Genomic DNA, 23,852 nt, shown 5'->3' with positions numbered 1-23,852 from the left:
TGGGCACCAATTTAAGTCCTAGCTGATCCACTTCTGATCCAGCACTCTGCTATGGCCTGGCAAAGCAGTAGAAGATGGCCCAAGTCCTTGGACCCCTGTACCCATGTGGGAGACCTGGAAGAAGCTCCTGGCTCCTAGCTTCAGATCAGTATAGCTCCAGCCATGACAGCCAATTGGGAAGTGAACCAGTGGATGGAAGACCTCTCTTTCTCTCTCTGCCTCTCCTTCTTCTCTCTCTCTGACTTTCAAATAAATAAATCTTTAAAAAAAAAAGAAACAGGCTGGTGCGGTGGCTCAATAGGCTAATCCTCTGCCTGCGGCACTGGCACACCAGGTTCTAGTCCTGGTTGTGTTGCTGGATTTTGTCCTGGTTGCCCCTCTTCCAGGCCAGCTCTCTGCTCTGGGCCAGGACTGCAGTGTAGGATGGCCCAGGTCCTTGGGCCCTGTGCCCACCTGTGAGACCAGGAGAAGCACCTGGCTCCTGGCTTCAGATCAGCACGGTGTGCCAGCCACAGCATACTGCCCATGGTAGCCATTGGAGGGTGAACCAACAGCAAAAGGAAGACCTTTCTCTATGTCTCTCTCACTGTCCACTCTGCCTGTTTCAAAAGAAAAAAAAAACAGAAAAATTAATCTTAAAAACAATAAGTTTTTGTATGTTGCCTAATTAACAAGCACTGAAGGAACTAATAAGTGCATAAAGGAAAAGGTATGGAAGTGCAAAGAAGGAGAAGTTAGAATTTGGGGAATGTATCAAATCTAGATAAAAGCCTTAGTAATAGCAGAAAATGACTGGATTTTGTTTAATCAAAAAACATCTTCACTAAGAACAAAAGTTAGAAAGATACTGGTATCTCTAAATGCCTGTGTCTGATGCACAAAACCAGCTGTCATCAGGAGTAAGGCTTGAGAAAAATTCATGGAAAGAACACCAGTCAACATCTGCACACTTTCTGCCTTGGCCTCCCTGTCTGTTATGTGCAGACTGACCTGAAAGACTCTGATTCAGGCATTCTTCCACCATCCATGGCTCTTCTCCTTGCTCCAACTTGAAGATTAAGTCAGGTTTGGTAATGCAGTGCCCTATTAATGGAAACAAAGTAAGACTTTGTAAAATCACTATCTTGGGTTATTTAAAGGACTACAGCTTGGTTCAGGAGCTATGCAACAAATGTTCCAATTTGAATCTTTTGTTAGATGGTAGATAGTCAGATTGTTCATGGACTCAAATTCTAATCCTGCCCAATATTAAACATTATAAAGTGTTCCCTTGCTTGTCAAATAGCAAGAAAATGTTATCACTGGGCATGTGATGGGTGTTACTCACCCAACGAGAACAGGCTGCTGTAGGTCTCCAGCATCACATCTCTGTACAGGATTTTCTGAGCATTGTTCATGTTCTGCCATTCCTCCCAGGTAAAGTACACAGCCAGGTCTTCAAATGCTATCATCACCTGTAACATTACACTTCCAGTCAACATATTAACTCTGTCACAAAACAAACACTGACAGTTGTGTATAGATAGGAAGGAAAAAGGAAGGATATGGTTTCACATTAGACTTGTTGAGTGTTTAGAACGCCACACAGAGCATTCAACAGAGTCAAATCCATGATCTACAGGCAGTGAGAAATGCCCAAGCTGGAGGGAAACAGAAGGTTCAAATCACAAAGGCCACATCTGTCAAGGGGAATTGCACAGCAAGCTAAAAGAGGGGCAATACTGACTCTTGAATGGGCAATGTTAAGGAGAAGTATGTAGAAGCATTGAGAAAAAAAGGCAAGAAACCATCAGTGAAACTACGATGGGAATGAACAGAAAATAATTTCCAGGAAAACACCATGCATATCATTTCCAATATGTCAGAGAAAAAATATATTAAGACAGGGCAGACATTTAGCTTATTGTTTATGATGCCACCTTAGAGTGTCTATGTTTGATTTCCAATGCCAGGTCTAGATTTTAGCTCCCAGATAATGCAAACCTGGGGAAGCAATGGTGATGTCACCAATGAAGGAGGGCTAGATTCCATTCCTCAATCTTGGCTTCAGTCCTGCCCCACCTCTGTTTGGTATGGTTATCTAGGAAGTGAATTAATGTGTCAAAGCTCTCTATCTCTCAGCCAATCAACTTCTTTCTCTATCAAGCTAATAAATATTTCTTGGTTCCTGGCCTCATTCTGTCCTGGCCCTGCTCAATGCGGCCATCTGTGATGTGAACAAGCAGAAGGAAGATCTCTCTGGGTCTCTCCTCTATATACAATATTTTCAAATAAACTTTTTAAAAAATGTAGAAAAAAGCTCCTATAAACACAATCTTTGCCTATCAATTAGACCTTAGAAAAGCTGCTAATACACAAAAAAAAAAAAAAAAAAAAAAAAGTCCTGAGATTCACACAAATAAATTATCTGGAGACCCTAAGATTGTTCTTTACATTTCAGCTTATATATGGTCATTGTGTTCTTTTGTTTTATATTTTAAGAAGCTTATTATCATATGAAATCTAATTTAATATAATTTTACTATTTCAGAAAGCAGGATAAAGGTTCACAATAATTTTCTGTAGCTGCATGTATACTGCATATTGTTCAAGAAGAATGACTGAAAGGGGGAAAATTTTTATGATATGCTTTTTGTTTTTCTTAAAGATTTATTTATTTAGAAGTCAAAGTTACACAGAGAGAGGAGAGGCAGAGCAAGAGAGAGCGAGAGTGAGAGCGAGAGAGAGAGAGGGAGGTCTTCGATCCAATGGCTCACTCTGCAAATGGCTGCAATGGCTGGAGCTGCACCAACTGAAGCCAGGACCTAGGAGCTTCTTCCAGGTCTCCCACATGGGTGCAGGGACCCAAGGACTTGGACCATCTTCTACTGCTTTCCCAGGCCATAGCACAGAGCTGGATCAGAAGTGGAGCAGCTGAGTCTTGAACCCGTGCCAATATGGGATGTGGGCACTTCAGGCCAGGTCATTAACCCGCTGTGCCACAGCACCAACCTCACAATATGCTTTTTGAAGTCATACACTCCAAACATTGCATTAGTAGCAAAAGAGAAGACACACTCATGAAAGTTTTCTAAAGCAGTACTATTTGAACTGGTGACAATTTCTGAAATGGATCTGAAAAATAAATGTTTTTTAATTAAGTGTGGCAAGATAGAGAACATTGGACAGAAGTTAGGGTGCCGGGTATTTAGAAATCATGTGACACTACTCAAAGCACTTTTCTCCTGAAAAACAATTTATTTCATCTTTTTTACAGAGATCCTGGCAAAACTTCCTTGAGCTACCAGGAAGGACTATTAGAACACAAGGGGCAGGAGTCCTCCAAGATGGTGGAATAGGGAGGGAGCACACTGATAGTCCAAGAAAAGATAGTTTAATAAAAGTGGAGATAATGTAGTTTCAGGGAAGAGTTAGGAAAAAAAAAACTGCAGAGGAAACTCTTCTGGAACTAGTGGGACATGGTGGAGCTACATGGAGGGCAGGGGTGCCCACAGATCGGGACCCCAGCTGCTGGAAAGGGAGGTGAAGCAAAACCTCAGTAGCCCAAGACAAAGGTGGGGAAGTGGCAGAAAGAGCCTAGAGGGAATGAAGTTTGAAGCCCTGTGGGGGAAAGTCCAACAGGATAACTGGAAGAGAGAAAAAAATAAAATAAAATAAAATAAATAAAATAAAATAAAATAAAATAAAATAAAATAAAAGGGACCTGTATGGACACGATTCTCTCTCTCCACTCACCTTACAAAGGCAAGCGAGACAAAGAGCAGGAACCATTTTGGACATACATAAAAGCTGCACCACCTCAGGGCTGAGCCCGCCCTCAGCTAAGCAAAAAAACCTGACTCTGGTGGGGAGAAATAAAAGGAGGTTAGGACCTAGTGAATGTGTGGAGCTTATGAACTGTGACTGTGAAAAAAAAAAAAAACTGAGGGTGTGTGAGAGAATTCATGGAGTGCCTGAGAGTGAGTACTCTCAGGAGATGCTGCAAACTTGGTAACCTTAGCAACACAGTGGGAGAATGCAGGGGAAACTGAGCTTACACTGAGGACTGCACAAATCCTTTGTGTGGTCCTTGGGGTAGAGTAGATGAATATAATACCCACAGGGGCCAGAGCTCAGACATTGACTGCAATCAATTCTGCTCAGCTGTGCAAAATTAATCCCTTCTGAATCAAAAAAAAAAAAAAAGAGAGAAAGAGAGAGAGAAAGAGAGAAAATTTACCATGCCTTACTTGGGTGTGTCACCCTTAACCCTGAAGAACCAAACAGAGCTCTCTGGCCACACACATCACAAGCCTCTAAGGATCCATCAAAAGCAGACAGTCCACTTATTCGAATGATAGTATAATGAGAAAAACCACCACATCAAAAAAAAAAAAAAAAAAAGAATATCTCCACAATGCCAAACAACAAATGCAGAAACTGAGAAAACAAGAACAAGGAAGACATTATGATGCCCCTAAATGAATAAGACACCCCAATTCAAGATTATAAAGTAGATGAGATAGAAGAAATGTAAGAAATGGATATCAAAAAATTTATGATAAGAACACTTAGAAGTTCTCAAAAACAAATTCTTGAACTACAGAAATCCTTACTGGACAGGGTAGAAAATCTCTCTCATGAAAATGAAATCTTAAGGAGAAATCAAAAGGAAATGAAGCAACTAGTAGAACATGAAATTGTGATAGTGAACAGAAATCAAAATGAAATGAAGAATTCAAAACATCAAATGACAAATGCATTTGAGAGCCTTAAAAACAGAATCAGTGAAGCAGAAGAGAGAATATCAGACTTAGAAGACAGAGCACAGGAAAGTATAGAGTCAAAGCAAAGAAATGAAGAGGAAATTAGAAATCCAAAAAATATTGTTGGAAATCTACAGGATACTATTAAAAAAACCAACATTCAGGTTCCAGGAGTTCCTGAAGGCATGGAGAGAGAGAAAGGATTAGAAGGCCCTTTTTAGTGAGATACTAGCAGAAAACTTCCCAGCTTGGAGAAGGACAGAGACATCCAAGTACAGGAAGCTCATAGAACCCATAATAAACATGACGAAAAGAAATCCTCACCACGACACATTGTAATCAAACTCACTAGCGTGAAACATAATGAAAAGATTCTAAAATGTGCAAGAGAGAAATGTTAGATTACTCTCAGAGGATCTCCAATTAGACTCACAGCAGACTTCACATCAGAAACCCTACAGGCTTGGAGGGAATGGCGAGATATAGCCCAGGTACTAAGAGAAAAAAACTGCCAGCCCAGAATATTATATCCTGCAAAGCTATCATTTGTGAATGAAGGTGATGTAGAGACATTTCATAGCAAACAGAAATTGAAAGAATTTGTCACCACTCATCCAGCCATGCAAAAGATGCTTAAAGATGTGTTACACACAGAAACACAGCCATCAATATGAAAGAAGGTAAAGAAAGAAAACCTCCCAGTAAAAGATAACAGGAAGTTCAAAGCATATATTAGAAATATCTTTGGGAAAATGTCAGGGCAAAGTTACTACTTATCAACAGTCACATTGAATGTTAATGGCCTCAACTCTCCAGTTAAAAGACACAGACTGGTTGAGTGGATTAAGGAACAAAACCCATCTATCTGCTGCTTACAAGAAACACATCTCTCCAATAAAGATGCATGCAGACTGAAAGTGAAAGTCTGGAAAAAGATATACCATGCCAACAGAAATGAAAAAAGAGCTGGTGTAGCCATCTTAATATCAGACGAAATAAACTTTAACACAAAAACTATTAAGAGAGACAAAGAGGGGCACTATACAATGATTAAGGGATCAATTCAACAGGAAGATGTAGCTATTATAAATGAGCTTTCAACGCATCTCAAGGATCTACAAAAACTGCAGCAAACCAGACCCAAAACTAGTAGGAGAAGAGAAATGATTAAAATCAGAGAAGAAATCAACAGTCTTATATACAAAAAAAGAAAAAAGAAAAAAAATTACAAAAAGTCAGCCAAACGAGGAGCTGGTTTTTTGAAAAAATAAACAAAATTGACACACAACTAATTAAAAAAGGAGAGAAAAACCCAAATCAATAAAATCAGAGATAAAAAAGGAAATGTAACAGACACCACAGAAATAAAAAGAATCATCAGAAATTACTACAAAGAGTTTAATGCCAGCAAACAGGGAAATCTATCAGAAATGGATAGATTCTTGGACACATGCCATCTACCTAAATTGAACCAGGAAGACAAAGAAAACATAAACAGACCCATAACTGAGACAGAAATTGAAACAGTAATAAAGGCCCTTCGAACAAAGAAAAGCCCAGGACCGGATGGATTCACTGCTAAATATACCAGACATTGAAAAAAGAATTAATTCCAATTCTTCTCAAACTATTCAGAACAATGGAAAAAAAGGAAATCCTTCCAAATTCCTTCTATGAAGCCAGCATGACCTTAATCCCTAAGCCAGAGAAAGATGCATCATTGAAAGAAAATTACAGACCAATATCCCTGGTGAACATAGATGCAAAAATCCTCAAAAAAATCTCGCCAATAGAATGCAATAATACATCAGAAAGATCATCCACCCAAACCAAGTGGGATTCATCCCTGGTATGCAGGGATGGTTCAATGTTGGAAATCAATCAATGTGATACACCACATTAAAAAACTGCAGAAGAAAAAACATGATAATCTCAATAGATGCAGACAAAGCATTTGATAAAATACAACACCCTTTCATGATGAAAGCTCTAAGAAAACTGGGTATAAAAGGAACATTCCACAATATAATCAAAGCAATGACCAGCAGCCTATTGAATGGGGAAATGTTGGAAGCATTTCCACTGAGATCTGGTACCAGACAGGGATGCCCACTCTCACCACTGCTATTCAATATAGTTCACAAAGTTTTAGCCAGAGCCATTAGGCAAGAAAAAGAAAGTAAGGGATACAAGAAGAAGTCAATATTGTTGAAGACAATATGATTCTTTATTTAGGGGATCCAAAGGACTCTACTAAGAGACTATTGGAATGCATAGAGGAGTTTGGCAAAGTGGCAGGATATAAAATCAATGCACAAAAATCAACAACCTTTGTATACACAAGCAATGCCACAGCTGAGAAAGAACTGCTAAGATCAATCCCATTCACAATAGCTACAAAAACAATCAAATACCTTGGAATAAACTTAACCAAGGACGTTAAAGATCTCTACGATGAGAATTACAAAACTTTAAAGAAAGAAATAGAAGAGATACCAAAAAATGGAAAAAATTCCATGCTCATGGATTGCAAGAATCAACATCATCAAAAACTTCATTCTTCCAAAAGCAATGTATAAATTCAATGCAATATCAATCAAAATACCAAAGACATTCTTCTCAAATTTGCAACAAATGATGCTGAAATTCATATGCAGACACAGGAGACCTGGAATAGCTAAAGCAATCTTGTACAACAAAACAAACCTGGAGGCATCACAATACCAGATTTCAGGACATACTACAGGGCAGTTGTTATCAAAACAGCATGGTACTGGTACAGAAACAGATGGATAGACCAATGGAAAAGAATTGAAACACCGGAAATCAATCCAAACATCTACAGCCAACTTATATTTGATCAAGGATCTAAAACCAATTCCTGGAGTAAGGACAGTCTATTCAATAAATGGTGCTAGGAAAACTGGATTTCCACGTGCAGAAGCATGAAGAAAGGCCCCTACTTTACACCTTACACAAAAATCCACAACATGGATTAAAGACCTAAATCTATGACCTGACACCATCAAGTTACTAGAGAACATTGGAGAAACCATGCAAGATATAAGGACAGACAAGGAATTCTTGGAAAAGACCCTGGAGGCACAGGCAATCAAAGCCAAAATCAACTATTGGCATTAATCAAATAGAGAAGTTTCTGTACTGCAAAAGAAACAGTCAGCAAAGTGAAGAGACAACCAACAGAATGAGAAAAAATATTTGCAAAGTATGCAACATAAAGGGATAATAACCAGAATCTACAGAGATCAAGAAACTCCACAACAAAAAAACAAACAACCCATCAAGAGATGGGCCAAGGACCAAAATAGACATTTTTCAAAAGAGGAAATCCAAATGGCCAACAGGCACATGAAAAAATGTTCAAGGTCATTAGCAATCAGGGAAATGCAAATCAAAACCACAATGAGGTTTCACCTCACCCCAGTTAGAATGGCTCACATACAGAAATCTACCAACAACAGATGCTGGCGAGGATGTGGGTTAAAAGGGACACTAACCCACTGTTGGTGGGAATGCAAACTGGTCAAGCCACTATGGAAGTCAGTCTGGAGATTCCTCAGAAACTTGAATATAACCCTACCATACAACCCAGCCATACAACTCCTTGGAATTTACCCAAAGGAAATTAAATTGGCAAACAAAAAAGTGGTCTGCACCTTAATCTTTATTGCAGCTCAATTCACAATAGCTATGACATGGAATCAACCTAAATGCCCATCCACAGTAGACTGGATAAAGAAATTATGGGACATGTACTCTATAGAATATATAAAGCAAAATAAATAAACTAATAAATAAATAATACTATAAAGCAGTAAAAAAAAATGAAATCCAGTCATTTGCAACAAAATGGAGGAATCTGGAAAACATTATGCTGAGTGAAATAAGCCTGTCCCAAATGGACAAATATCATATGTTCTCCCTGATCAGTGAGAACTAACCGAGCACCTAAAAGGCAGTCTGTTGAAGTGAAATGGACACTATGAGAAACAGTGACTTGCTCACCCTTTGTACTGACTGTTGATGAACAACTTAATACTTTATCCCTTTTAGTATTTTTTGTTATACTTAATACTATTGGTTGACCTTTGTAATTAACACACAATTATTCTTAGCTGTTTAAATTTAACTGAAAAGCGCCAGTGCCATAGCTCAATAGGCTAATCCTCCACCTTGTGGCACTGGCAAACCGGGTTCTAGTCCTGGTCGGGGTGCCGGATTCTGTCCCAGTTGCCCCTCTTCCAGGCCAGCTCTCTGCTATGGCCTGGGAGTAGAGTGGAGGATGGCCCACGTCCTTGGGCCCTGCACCCACATGGATACCAGGAGAAGCACCTGGCTCCTGGCTTTGGATCAGTGCAATGTGCCAGCCACAGCACGCCAGCTGCAGTGCGCCGTCTGCAGCAGCCATTGGAGGGTGAACCAACAGCAAAAGGAAGAACTTTCTCTCTGTCTCTTTCTCTCAATGTCCACTCTGCCTTTCAAAAATAAAAAAAATAAAATAAAATAAAAAAATAAAATAAATTTAACTGAAAAGTGATCTCTGTTAAATATAAGAGTAGGAATAAGAGAGGGAGATGAGGTACAATTTGGGACATGCTCAATCTGACTTGCATCAAATGGTAGAGTTAGAAACGTGCCGGGGATTCAAATTCAATCCCATCAAGGTAGCATGTACCAATGCCATCTCACTAGTCAAACTAATCAGCCTCAGTTCAGAATTGTTCACACTGATAGGATAAAGAGTCAAAAAGGGATCACATAAGCAAGACTAGTGTCTGCTAATACTAACTGATAGAATTAAAAAAGAGAGAATGATCCAACACAGGAAGCAGGATACACAGCAGACTCATAGAATGGCAGATGTCCTAAACAGCACTCTGGCCTCAGAATCAGCCCTTAAGGCATTCGGATCTGGCTGAAGACCCCATGAGAGTATTTTAGGGATGGAAAGCCAAGACAATCCAGCTAAAAAACAAACAAAAACAAATAAACCAAAAAAAAAAAAAAAAAACAAAAACAAAAAAAAAACACCTACATCAAAGATCCTTGTGAGTGAGATCTCACTGGAAAGAATGGGCCATCAAGGAAGGAGGTACCTTTTCTGAAGGGAGGAGAAAACTTCCACTTGGACTATGACCTTGTCTAAATAAGATTGGAGTCGTGAACTTAAAAGGCTTCCATAGCCTTGGCAACACATGACAAGAGCCTAGGGTGATTACTGAGGCCATAAACAAGAGTGTCAATTGTTAAATCAATAACAGGAGTAACTGTACACTTATGCCCCATGTAGGATTTCTGTCCTTAATGTGTGGTCCAATGTGAATTAATGCTATAACTAGTATTCAAACAGTACTTTACACTTTGTGTTTCTGTGTGGGTGCAAACTGTTGAAATCTTTACTTAATATATACTAAATTGGTCTTCTGTGTATAAAGAGAATTGAAAATGAATCTTGATGTGAGTGGAATGAAAGAGGGAGTGGGAGGTGGGAGGGTTGTGGGTGGGAGGGAAGCTATGGGGGGAAGCCACTGTAATACAAAAGCTGTACTTTGGAAATTTATATTTATTAAATAAAAGATAAAGAGAAAAAGAATACAGGGGGCAGCAGCATAGCCCAGGTACCAAGTATATGACAGAGTAGGTTTCACAGACCTCCATTTCTAGAGATGTTGATAGTGGAATGAAGTAATTGACATGTGGTAGGAAGCAATGCAGATAGTGCCTCTCAGATATGAGAGGTTATCCCTCCCCCCCAGGCTGTACCCTTAAGACCACCATCTTTCTAATCCATTCACAACTCTCTTTTGAATGCTGGTCCAGAACTTCTATTACCACCAAGTCTTGAAAACTAATGGATGAGGTAAGGTAATATCAAGTATATCTTATTCACTCTGGTCAGTATGATCCATAACTGCTTGAACCATGCAACTAGGATCTTTACTTTTTAATGACTCTTGTCTCTGCTCTGAGCCTTAAGGTGTTATCTCAGAGAGCATTAAGTAGTATTCTGTTAGAAAAGATTTCTATTTGTTGAGCTCTCTTCTTCAAATACCATAACAACTTCTCACTTCCAAAGGAAATGGGACTGTCCCCCAGTACCCAAACTTCCATGTTCCCAGAAACTATGTAATGTATAAGTTCTGTAACCTCAAACGAGTAGCATTGGGCAGGCTATGCAGTGCAGGAAACCAAAAACTTCACTTAAAGAAAATACACCAGAAACCCGATAAATGCAATTGCAACACAGTATAAGTCAGCCTGCACACATCTCACAGTAAGGACATTTCACTAGTATTGTTGCTGTGCTCATCTTAAAAATGAGTAAACAGTGACAGAGGTGCAACCTACATTCAGCTCATATACAATTCAGCTCAAATGGTCTGAATACCCATCTCCATCCCACGGCAATCTTGTATGAGACCAGTGGTCTACAGAAATTTTAGAACACCTTTCTGTATAGCTGGAGACCCACTGGTCTTCTGTCAGACACATCATATACCTTTTTTTTTTAAAGATTTATTTTTATTTATTTGACAGGCAGAGTTACAGAGAGAGGTAGAGGTAGAGGTAGAGGTAGAGGTAGAGGTAGAGATAGAGGTAGAGAGAGAGAGAGAGAGAGAGCTCTTCCATCCACTGGTTCACTCCCCAGATGGCCACAACAGAGCTGTGCCTATCTGAAGCCAGGAGCCAGGAGCTTTTTCTGGGTCTTCTACAGGGGTGCAAGGGCTGAAGGACTTGGGCTATCTTCTACTGCTTTCCCAGGCCACAGCAGAGAGCTGGATCAGAAGAGCAGCCAGGATTAAAATTGGCACCCATATGGGATGCTAGCACTTCAGCCCAGGGCATTAAACCGCTGAGCCACAGTGCTAGCCCCTCATCTTCTGACAAAAAAAAAAAAAAATCTTTGAAAATCCAACATTATTCATTTCTTCTATGGCTTTGGAAGTGAGGATCTACCACTGCTATCCCTTCCTGAACCAGCCAAGGTCTATAGGGTGTACCTGAAAGAGAGATTATAATGCCTCCAATCTACAACTGCACTTATGCCATCAAGAGACAGGAACCTGTCCTGCTCTCCAAAGTTCCTTTTACCCCCACACTAACATTCATAAACATAGAAACCAGTCATACAGTCCTTGAGCAATATGAGGACAGCTTCAGGACCAGAAATTCTCTAAAGATGGTGGGAGTGGTTACAATGGCATATGCTGAGAAGGAAAATAAAGGAGACTTTCCATGTTCTTTCCCTGTTGACATCAGACTGATGAAGCAACTTTCCCTTTCAGACAGTGCACACCTCCATTAGGAAGAAATTTGCTGGAAAATCAACCTCTTAGGATACAGCGGGGATACATAAAACTTGTCTAACCACACGAAGTGCTCACATAATATTCCCATTCCTCATTAATTCCTGCCTTGGCAAATACATTTTAAAGAAACATACTATAAATTGGCTGGCTCCATGGCTCACTTCGCTAATCCTACACCTGTGGCGCTGGCACCCCAGGTTCTAGTCCCAGTTGGGGTGCTGGATTCTGTCCCAGTTGCTCCTCTTCCAGTCCAGCTCTCTGCTGTGGCCTGGGAGTGCAGTGGAGGATGGCCCAGGTCCTTGGGCTCTGCACCCACATCAGAGACCACGAGGAAGCACCTGGCTCCTGGCTTTGGATCAGTGCAGTATACCGGCCATGGCGGCCACTTGGGGTGTTAAACAATGGAAAAAGGAAGACCTTTCTCTCTGTCTCTCTCTCTCTCTCTCTCTCACTAACTCTGCCTGTCCAAAAAAAAAAAAAAAAAAAAAAAAAGAAGAAAAGAAACATACTATAAATGGAGAAATTAAAATGTGGATAGAATTTTTGGAAATTCTCATTAAATATATTATTTTTTCAATTCTCATAATTAAATTGTGGTTCTAAAACCTCAAATACTTCTACAGATACTTAGAAAAAAACCTCCAAGGGCTCTCTTTAACTTTAGTGTTTAGAAGAAAATAATATCCCTGAATAAATCATTTTTAATCCTTTAAAATGATGCCTGAGCTTACCTACTAAAACAATTTGTGGATATTTCACAGTAAAAAAGTAATAATTTGGTGGATTAATATGGCTGGAAAACAGGGTGAATGCCTTGTAAAATCTTTGTGAATATTTAAAACTGCACTATCTGGTAATTCCTTACCCAAAACTTCCTGAAATTCATCTATCCATCAATCCAGTTATCTGTATATTTTTAACAAAGCTATATTAAAAAAAAAAAAAAACTGCACTTAAGTTGCAGTTTCTGCCAATTAAGCAAGAGACATATATTAGGGTATCATGAAGCTCCTGCTTTTACTCCTCTTCTTGTCTAAATGATAATTGGCGTGAAATTATAGTCAAACTCTTGAGGATTTGAGTGATGGTCTCATGGGCCATTGACTGCTGGGCCACAGCTATTAGTCATTTTTTCTATGTATAGTGTATGAATTGTGCTATACAAATGCCTATATCAGCACTGATCTGGTAATCGCCTTTCGGTGACTTCATTCTCCAAATTGAGGGACGTCAGTTTTGAACTTCTATCTTAAATAACTTCATCTCAGACCTAGAAGAAAATTATTACTTAGTTCCCAGAATCATACAATGTAAAAGAAAATGAAGTTTTAGGCATCAAACAAGAATAGTATCATGAAATAGTGGATTCCCTTGTCCTTTCTAAAAATTATTGCTCCCTATAGTGGTATCCACACACTTCTGACAGCAGGAGTTGATGATTTTGGAATTATGGTTGTAAATTCTGTGGGGATTCCTGAGAAGAAAGTGTGCAGGCAGCAGGCAACACTCAATTGTTATTGATTGATCTTTTACAACTCATTTCCTCTCACTGGTTTTAAATACTTTTTTTTTTTTTGACAGGTAGAGTAATAAACAATGAGAGAGACAGAGAGAAAGGTTTTTCTTCAGTTGGTTCACTCCCCAAATGGCTGCTATGTCTGGCACTGCGCCAATCTAAAGCCAGGAGCCAGGTGCTTCTTTCTGGTCTCCCATGTGGGTACAGGGACACAAGCACTTGGGCCATCCTCCACTGCCCTCCAGGGCCACAGCAGAGAACTAGACTGGAAGAGGGGCAACTGGGACAAGAACCTGGTGTCCATATGGGATTGCCAGTGCCACAGGTGGAGGATTAACCAAGTGAGCCATGGCACCAACCCCTACATACACCTTCTGAGTAATGACCAGCATTTATAATTTCAAGCACTTAGAAATAGGAGCTCTAACCAAAGGGGAAACCTGTTGAAGTGAAGTGGACACTATGAGAAACAGTGACTTGATCAGCTCTTGTCCTGACTGTTGATGTACAATGTAATACTTTATCCATTTTAATATTTTCTCTTTGTTTTGTTCTAGTACTATTGGTTGAACTCTGTGATTAACACACAATTAGGCTTATGTGCTTAAATTTTAACTGAAAAGTGATCCCTGTTAAATATAAGAGTGGGAATAAGAGAGGGAAGAGATGTACAATTTGAGACATGCTCAATTGGACTTGCCCCAAATTGTAGAGTTAGAAATTTGCCAGGGGATCCCAATACAATCCCATCAAGGTGGCATGTACCAATGCCATCTCACTAGTCCAAGCGACCAATTTCAGTTCACAATTGATCACACTGATAGGTCTAAGAGTCAAAGGGATAACACAAACAAGACTAGTGTCTGCTAATACTGATAGAATCAAAAAGGGAGAGAACAATCCATCATGGGAAGCGGGATACATAGCAGACTCATAGAATGGCAGATGCCCTAAATAGCACTCTGGCCTCAGAATCAGCCCTTAAGGCATTCATATCTGGCTGAAGACCCCATGAGAGTATTTTAGGCATGGAAAGCCAAGATACTCTGGGGGGGGGGGGGGAAGAAGACCTAAATGAAATATCTCTGCAAGTGATATCCCACTGGAAAGAATGGGGCCATCAAAGAAGGAGGTACCTTTCTCTGAAGGGAGGAGAGAACTTCCACTTTGACTATGACCCGGTCTGAATAAGATCGAAGTCGGCGAACTCAAAAGGCTTCCATAGCCTTGGCAACTCATGACTAGAGCCTAGGGAGATTACTGATGCCATAAACAAGAGTGTCAAATTGTTAAGTCAACAACAGGAGTCACTGTGTACTTACTTCTCATGTGGGATCTGTCCTTATTGTGTTGTCCAATGAAGTAATGCTATAACTAGTACTGAAACAATATTTTATACTTTGTGTTTCTGTGTGGGTGCAAACTGATAAAATCTTTACTTAATATATACTAAATTGATCTTCTGTATATAAAGAGAATTGAAAATGAATCTTGATGTGAATGGAATGGGAGAGGGAGTGGGAGATGGGAGGGGTGTGAGTGGGAGGGAAATTATGGAGGTGGGAAGCCACTGTAATCCATTAACTGTACTTTGGAAATTTATATTTACTAAATAAAAAATAAATAAATAAAAAATAATTTAAAAAAATAAAAAAAGAAATAGGAGCTCTAACACTTGATTTTACTGAATCAATAATGAAAAATATAGTTCCTAAGATATAAAGAGAGTGAGGATCACAGAGTGAAACTAATTCAGGATCCTGCAACGACTAAATTTGAGGTCAAGTTTGAGCTACTTATCACTAATAGAAATGTCCCTAATAGAAACAATCAGTGTTATCTGACCAAGTTTTACTAGATGGGAATGGCATCCCATATTTGTGCCAGTTTGTGTCCCAATCTCTCCACTCCTGATCCAGATCCCTGTTATTGAACCTGGGAAAATAGCAGCAAAAGATGGCCCAAATGTGTGGGCCTCTACCCACACCACAGTGCCAGCCCTAATAAATCTTATTAAAAACCTAAAGGAGGAAAATGTAAAATGTAAAAATTACAGTTATATATAGGTATAAATTTCTGAAAAGTACATAATTTCATCCTGTTCGACATCTAAAATTTATTTGTAATTTATATAATTAAAAAAGATAAAGAGACATTGATTCTTATGTCTCTTCAGCATCAGACATCAACTTTTCCAGGTTCTAGATGCACTTAATCACAGTTTCATAGGTGTAATCAGTAATGTGGCTCAAATAAGTCTTACCCAGGGGATCCCAAATTTAAACAGGGTACTCAAAACCATTTTAGAAAAATTCCAAAATATGTATCAGAAGAAAAAATAATTTATTTGGTACATCTCATTTTAACTATAGTATTACCTAAATTTCTTTTTTTTTAATTTATTTTATTTTTTTCTTTTTTTTAACTTTTATTTAATGAATATAAATTTCCAAAGTACAGCTTATGGATTACAATGGCTTCCCCCCATAACATCCCTCCAAACCACAACCCTCCCCTTATCCACTCACTCTCCCCTTCCATTTATATCAAGATTCATTTTCGATTCTCTTTATATGCAGAAGATCAGTTTAGCATACATTAAGTAAAGATTTCAACAGTTCGCTCCCACACAGAAACATAAAGTGAAAAATACTGTTTGAGTACTAGTTATAGCATTAAATCTCAATGTACAGCACACTAAGGACAAAGATCCTACATGAGGAGTAAGTGCACAGTGACTCCTGTTGTTGACTTAACAAATTGACACTCTTGTTTTTTTATTCCCCCCCCATAACGTCCCTCCCACCCACAACCCTCCCCTTTCCCACTCCCTTTCCCCTTCCATTCACATCAAGATTCATTTTCATTTCTCTTTATATACCAATAGTCAGATGTACTCAAAAAATCCCACAGGTGGGAGAGATGGCCTAACACAGCAAGTAATTATTAAAATAAAAATTTTAAGCTACAACTTAACTAGGGAAAATAACAATCCACAGGTCCCAAACTAAAATAATTAAGATGACATAATAAAAGGAAACTCAATGTCTTCATGCATTAAAATTTATTACATTAGACTTAATTAACAAAAAGGTGAATATTCCAGCTCTTTCCCACTTGGCAGCCCAATTTTACCTGTTGGATCTGGAAAAAAGTAAAAGGCATCTCTTGGTAGATTACTAAAATCTTAATGCTATATGCCATCGATTATGTCCACCATACTTCATATCTAATATTAACATATCTGATGCCTCTTAATAGATAAATGACCCATCTTAACTATTACAAAAGTGGCAAATGTGTTTTGCTCAAAGCTTTTCCAACAGCCCCTTAATCTAGTTTGCCTTCACTTTGAAAAGACACTTCTTCTAGGGTATACATGAGCATCTCATTGACTTTGCCATCAAACACAATTTTTTTTTAACTTTTATTTAATGAATATAAATTTCCAAAGTACGGCTTATGGATTACAATGGCTTCCCCCCATAACATCCCTCCCACCCGCAACCCTCCCCTTTCCCATTCCCTCTCCCCTTCCATTCACATGAAGATTCATTTTTGATTCTCTATATATACAGATCAGTTTAGCATACATTAAGTAAAGATTTCAATAGTTTGCTCCCACACAGAAACATAAAGTGAAAAATACTGTTTGAGTATTAGTTATAGCATTAAATCTCAATGTACACCACACTAAGGACAAAGATCCTATATGAGGAGTAAGTGCACAGTGACTCCTGTTGTTGACTTAACAATTTGACACTCTTGTTTATGGCATCAGTAATCACCTTAAGCTCTTGTCATGAGCTGCCAAGGCTATGGAAGCCCCCTGAGTTCACTGACTCTGATCATATTTAGACAAGGCCATGGTCAAAGTGGAAGTTCTCTCCTCCCTTCAGAGAAAGGTACCTCCTTCTTTGATGACCCATTTTTTCCACTGGGATCTCACTCGTGGAGATCGTTCATGTAGGTTTTTTTTTTTTTTCCCCCAGAGTATCTTGGCTTTCCTTGCCTGAAATACTCTCATGGGCTTTTCAGCTGGATCCACATGCCTAAAGGGCTGATTCTGAGGCCAGAGTGCTGTTTAGGACATCTGCCATTCTATGGGTCTGCTGTGTATCTCACTTCCCATGTTGGATCATTCTCTCCCTTTTTGATTCTATCAGCTAGTATTTGCAGACACTAGTCTTGTTTATGTGATCCCTTTGACTCTTAGTCCTATCATTATGAACAATTGTGAACAGAAATTGATCACTGGGACTAGTGAGATGGCATTGGTACATGCCACCTTGATGGGATTGAATTCGAATCCCCTGGTATGCTTCTAACTCTACCGTTTGAGGTAAGTCAGCTTGAGCATGTCCCGAATTACACATCTCTTCCCTCTCTTATTTCCACTCTTACATTTAACAGCGATCACTTTTCAGTTAAGTTTCAGCACTTAAGAAGAATTGTGTATTGATTACAGTATTCAACCAAAAGTATTAAGTAGAACAAACAAAAAAATACTAAGAGGGATAACATATCAAGTTGCTCATCAACAGTCAGGGTGAGGGCTGATCAAGTCACCATTTCTCATAGTGTTCATTTCACTTTAACAGGTTTCCTTTTTGGTGCTCAGTTAGTTGTCACCTATCAAGGAGAACAAGTGGTATTTGTTCCTTTGGGATTGGCTTATTTCACACCACTTCTGATTTAGTTTCATGCTAATGGCATGATAGAGTGGAAGATGGCTCAAGTACTTGGGCTCCTGCCACCCCCATGGGTGACTCAAAAGAAGCTCCTGGTTTTAACCTGGCCCTACACTGCCATTGGAGACACCAGGGGCATGAAACAGACTATGGAAGATCTCTCTATGTCTCTCTCTGTCTGTAACTGTGACTTTCAAATAAAGAAGTAAATAACTTTTAAAATGATTTTAGAAAGGTCAGAGAAACACACAGAAATTGGGTGAATAGAGAGAAGAAGAGAGGTCTTCCATATGTTGGTTCACTCTAAATGTCTGCACCAGCTGTGGCTGGACCAGGCTCTCAGGTCCCCTAATAAGTAGTAGATCTTGCACTTAGGTGAAAGGAACTGAAGAATTTGAGCCACTACCTCATGTTTCCCAGAGATATTAAGCAGGAAACTAGTTTGGAAGTGCAACACTGAAAACTTAGATTAGCACTGCAATATAGAATGTGGGCATCACAGCCGGCGCCGTGGCTCAGTAGGCTAATCCTCCACCTAGCGGCGCCAGCACACCGGGTTTTAGTCCCGGTTGGGGCGCCGGATTCTGTCCCGGTTGCCCCTCTTCCAGGCCAGCTCTCTGCTATGGCCAGGGAGTGCAGTGGAGGATGGCCCAGGTGCTTGGGCCCTGCACCCCATGGGAGACCAGGAAAAGCACCTGGCTCCTGGCTCCTGCCAGGATCAGCGCGGTGCGCCGGCTGCAGCGGCGGCCATTGGAGGGTGAACCAACGGCAAAAGGAAGACCTTTCTCTCTCTGTCTCTCTCTCTCACTGTCCACTCTGCCTGTCAAAAAAAAAAAAAAAAAAAAAAAAAAAAAAAAAAAAAGAATGTGGGCATCACAAGCAATGACCAACAAATTCAAAAACCTGGAAGAAATCAAGACACATGCTAGGTAAAAAAAATTGAGCCATGAAGACATATACAAAACCTAAACAAACCAAAAACCAAGACAGATATTGAATCAGTAAAAAAAACCCTCCAAAGAAAAGCCCAAGACCAGAAAGCTTCACTGCTGAAGTCTACCAGACTTTTAAAAATAGAACTAATTCCAATTCTTCTTAAGCTATTCAAAGCAATTGAAAGAGAAGAGTATTCCCAAATCCCATCTATTTGACCAGTGTCACCTTATTTTCTAAACCAGAAAATGATACAATAGAGAAAGAGAATTAAAGAACAATATCTCTGATAACCACAGATCCCAAAATTCTCAACAAAATACTAGCTAATAAAATCCAACAACAGATCATAAAGATAATTTACCTGGACCAAGTGGAATGCACCTATGGTATGCAGGGATAGTTCAACATATGCAAATCAATAAATGTGATATGTGACACTGGCAAACTAAAGAATAAAAACCACATGATGATCAATAGATGGAGAGAAAGTATTTGATAAAAAACAACCTTTCATTTTCAAAACCTTAAGCAAGTAGGGAATAGAAGGAACATACCTTATCACAATCAAGGCAATATATGACAAATCTTCAACCAACATCATATTGAATGGGAAATCTTGGAAGCATTTCCACTAAGATCTGAAACCAAAGTTGCTCTCCATCACTACTGCTGTTCAATACATTACTGACAGTTTTAGCCACGGCAATAATGTAAGAAAAAGAAATCAAAGGAAAACAAATTAGAAAGGAGAAAGCCTAATAACCTGTTTGCAGATGACATGATCCTAAATATTGGGAAACCAAAAGACTCCTCCAAGAGATTATTAAAACTCACAAGAAAGATGGCAAAGTTGTAAAATATGAAATCAACAAATAAAAATCAATAACCATTATATACACAAAAATGCCATGGCTGAAAAATAACTTATGAGATCAGTGCCATTCTCGATAACCACAAAATTTTTTATTACCTTGGAATAAATTTAGTCAAGGGTGTGAAAGATCTCTACAAGAAAAATTACAAAACATTAAAGAAAAAAAAAGAAAACACAAAAAAGGAAAAATCTTCGATGTTCATAAATTGGAAGAACTAATATCATCAAAATTCCCATTCTACCAATAGAAATAATTTTTAATTTTACTTTTATAATCATTTATTTATTTGAAAGGAAGTTATAGACAGAGAGATGGAGAGACAAAAAGTGATGCCTTCTAACTGTTGGTTAATTCTCCAAATAGCTGTAATGGCTGGTGCTGGGCTGATCTGAACCCAGGAGCTAGGAGCTTCCTCCTCATCTCCTATGTGGATACAGGAGCCCAAGCACTTGGGCCATCTTCCACTGCCTTCCTAGGCCATGAGCAGAGAGCTGGATCAGAGGACCAGCTGGGACCCAAACTGGCATCCATATGAGATGCCAATGCCACAGACAGAGGCTCAAACTATTATTCCACAGTGCCAGCCCCTCAAAAGCAATTTACAGATTCAACGTGATCTCAATCAAAATACCAAGAACATTCAGAAGGAAGACCTTTCTCTCTGTCTCTCTCTCACTGTCTATTAACTCTACCTGTCAAAATAAAAAATTAAAAGAAAATACAGCATCACCTGATGGTTCAGGAGCATGACAAGTAGGACCCTGTGGTGGCCTATTACTGAATAGTTGCTCAAGAATTGATCTGAGGGGTGTTTGTTGTCAGCCATTGTTTGATCATTATGTATTTCACCAAGGGGGTCATTTATATGCCATGCAAACTAGAATGAAGATTGATAATAAAACTCCTGAGTGTCATAAATTTTTATCAAAATTAACAGGTCAGTTAGCAGCTCTTAATAAATAGTTGGGGGGTTGGCACTGTGGTGAAACAGGTTAAAGCCCTGGTCTACAGTGCTGGCATCCCATATATGCTCCAGTTCAAGTCCCAGCTGCTCCACTTCTGACTCATCTCTCTGCTCTGCCTGGGAAAGAAGTAGAAACATGGCCCAAGTCCTTAGGCCCCTGCACACATGTGGGAGACCTGGAAGAATTTCCTGGCTTCTGGCTTCAGATCAGCACAGCTCTGGCCATTGCGGCCATTTGGGGAGTGAACTAGCGAATGGCAGAGGCCGACTCTCTTTCTGTTAGACTGAACTTGGATGGGACTCAATTATCCCAATGAGAGACTTCAATGATGCAAAAGCAAAGAGGTTTATTGTTCTAGCTTGACCTAGGGTCCACTCCTCCAATCATCACAATGGTCATCTGATGAGGACCCATCCCATATACTTTGTAGAGTTTATATAGTTTTCAGAGACATTCTACATATTATAGCACCATTCAGCAAATCATCTCATTCTGTGAGAATTTAAAGAACATCTCTTAAAATTGTTTAGTAAATCCAGTGGTGGGAATAGACCTAGTAAAGGTGGTTAGATGGCTTTGGGGTTGATGCTTTTTAAAGTGATTGGCTAAAGTATAGGGTCCAAACCGCTAGGGTGTATGTTCCAAACTACAGGGTTTTGGGATGTTATCAATCACCTTAATGACCTAAAAAGACACCTGGAAAAGATTCAGATTCCTTTTGAAGCATTCATCAGTAGCATCAACCAGTTTTTATTTTCTTTTAATGGCTCCAATAATTTATGGGTACATAGGGCTGATGTTGGCAAGATCCTAAAAACACCCTTTGAACCCTGCTTCAGGAAACAGAAAATATATATTGGAAATAAGCTTTATTAATTTACATACATGAAGAGAATTTTTTAAAAGCCATAATATTTGGACAAACAGATCATATTACTTTTCAGTAAAATTGTAAATCTAATAAAAGATTCCAGAATTGTCTAGATTAGAGATTACCTCTTTGTTTTCCTTAAGACTTATAAAACAAATACAAATGTCCTAAAGTGCTAGATTAACCTGAAAAAATTATGTTCAAAACACAATTTTTATTCATTAGAGTTTAACATTGACAGAAGAGAAAGTGATTCAGTAAAGTGGTAGAAATGCTATCAGACTTAATATTAAGAATGTTGGTTTCCCAAATGCTTTTTCTTATCCATTCAGCTTAAGATGAATTGGTATTTGCTGCATCAGCAGTTGGACTGCATGTCTTAGAGCATGAAAAATAGACACCTGTAGAGATGCCTGAAGAGTTGGTGCTTTTAAGTTAAGATTCTTCTCAGCTGCTGAGGAGTTCATTCCATTGAGTGCATAACTATGAATGATTCAGAAGATTTATAAGCCTTAAGATACTCAGTTGTTAAGTTTATGAATTTTGTGGGAAATTATGGACTTACTGTGTCACCTGAGTTTGCTGTGTTAAAAAAGTAAATACAGGCGGAGCCAAGGAGGCGGAATAGTAAGGGTGCGCACCGATAGGGCGGGAAAATTTAGTTTAATAAAAGTGGAGTTACAGTAGCCTCAGAAAAAGGACCAGGAAAAAATTGCAGAGGAAACGCTTCTGGATCTAGTGGCTGTGACTCAGAGGACCTACTGGGAGAACAAGGTCACCCACCGTGCAGAAGCCGAGCCGCAGGAGCCACAGGGTCTGCATGCCAGTGCAGGAAGGGGAGTGCATGTCTAACAGACACCAGCAGGGAGAGTTGGGACGCCCAGAGCTCCGAGTCAACACATCGGCACTGGAAGGGGAGGTGAGCTCAATAACCCGAGACATTGGCAGGGAAACTGCGGTCAGAATCTACAGGGGAGAGGGAAAGTGCACCAGACTCACTACCAGAGAGAAGGAAAAAAAGGTGGGGGGTTTCTCTCTCCACCAACCTTGCAAAGGTTACAAGGCTGCAAGGCTTGCAAGAGTTTGCAAGAGTTTGCAAGAGACAAAGAGCAGGCCCCCTCTCTGGATTTACATAACAACAGGGGAGAGCTAAGGAACTGAGTCACTACAATTCAGTAGCCTAGGCAACCCAGTGGGAGTCCAGAGGAGAAACAGAGCCTGCACAGACTCTTTCGGTAGAAGCCAGAGATCGGACACTAAATACCATCAATTCTGCACAGCCGTGCTGAGCGGTATTACTTACCCCCTGAATAAAATAAATAAATAAATAGAGAGAGATTTACCACGCATAACCTGAGGTTGTCACCTTTGCACACCCGTAACCCAGAAGAACCAAGCAGAGCTCTCAGGCCACACCCATCGCAAGCCTACAAGGCTCCTCCAACAGCAGGCAGTCCACTTAACACAGACATAGTATAAAATAAAAAAAAATTAAAAAAAAAAACGCACAGTGACGAAAGAAGAATTAACTATGCCAAGCAACAAACACAGAAATCGAGGGAACAAGAACAATGATGACACTATGATGCCTACAAATAAACAAAACACCCCAAGCCAAGATTATGAAGATGATGAGATAGAAGAAATGCAAGATACGGATTTCAAAAAATTTATGATAAGAACATTTAGAAGTTTTCAAAAGCAAATCCTTGAACTACAGAAATCCTTATTGGACAGGATTGAAAATCTCTCTCGTGAAAATGAAATTTTAAGGAAGAATCAAAATGAAACTCAGAAACTAGTAGAACAGCAAAGTGTGATAGTGAAGAGAAATCAAAATGAAATGAAGAGCTCAATAGATCAAATGACAAACACATTAGAAAGCCTTAAAAACAGAATGGGTGAAGCAGAAGAGAGAATAT

At 39.4% G+C, this 23,852-nt stretch overlaps 1 protein-coding gene across 4 annotated transcripts in view; it reads right to left on the bottom strand.

Annotated features, from left to right (window-relative positions):
• Positions 1-23,852, bottom strand: part of LOC127488233 (zinc finger protein 665-like) — a 55,213-nt gene that overhangs the window by 9,196 nt on the left and 22,165 nt on the right. For 2 of the 4 annotated variants that reach the window (XM_070068649.1, XM_070068648.1), the window contains exons 2-4: positions 1,328-1,454; positions 991-1,083; positions 454-599 (exon numbers count right to left, since the gene is read on the bottom strand). Coding sequence is in view for 2 of the 4 variants with exons in the window: in XM_070068647.1 (XP_069924748.1) it covers positions 991-1,083; positions 1,328-1,451 (217 nt within the window). In the remaining 2 variants the exon portion in view is untranslated. The remainder of the gene's footprint in view (positions 1-453; positions 600-990; positions 1,084-1,327; positions 1,455-23,852) is intronic. The other 2 variants (XM_070068647.1, XM_070068646.1) reach the window with 1 other exon arrangement.

The sequence above is a fragment of the Oryctolagus cuniculus genome, chromosome 2 (assembly GCF_964237555.1).
Source record: "Oryctolagus cuniculus chromosome 2, mOryCun1.1, whole genome shotgun sequence".
In the NCBI taxonomy this organism is placed as follows: Eukaryota; Metazoa; Chordata; class Mammalia; order Lagomorpha; family Leporidae; genus Oryctolagus; species Oryctolagus cuniculus.
Note: the sequence above shows the minus strand (reverse complement) of the source record. Positions and strands in the feature narration are given on the sequence as shown.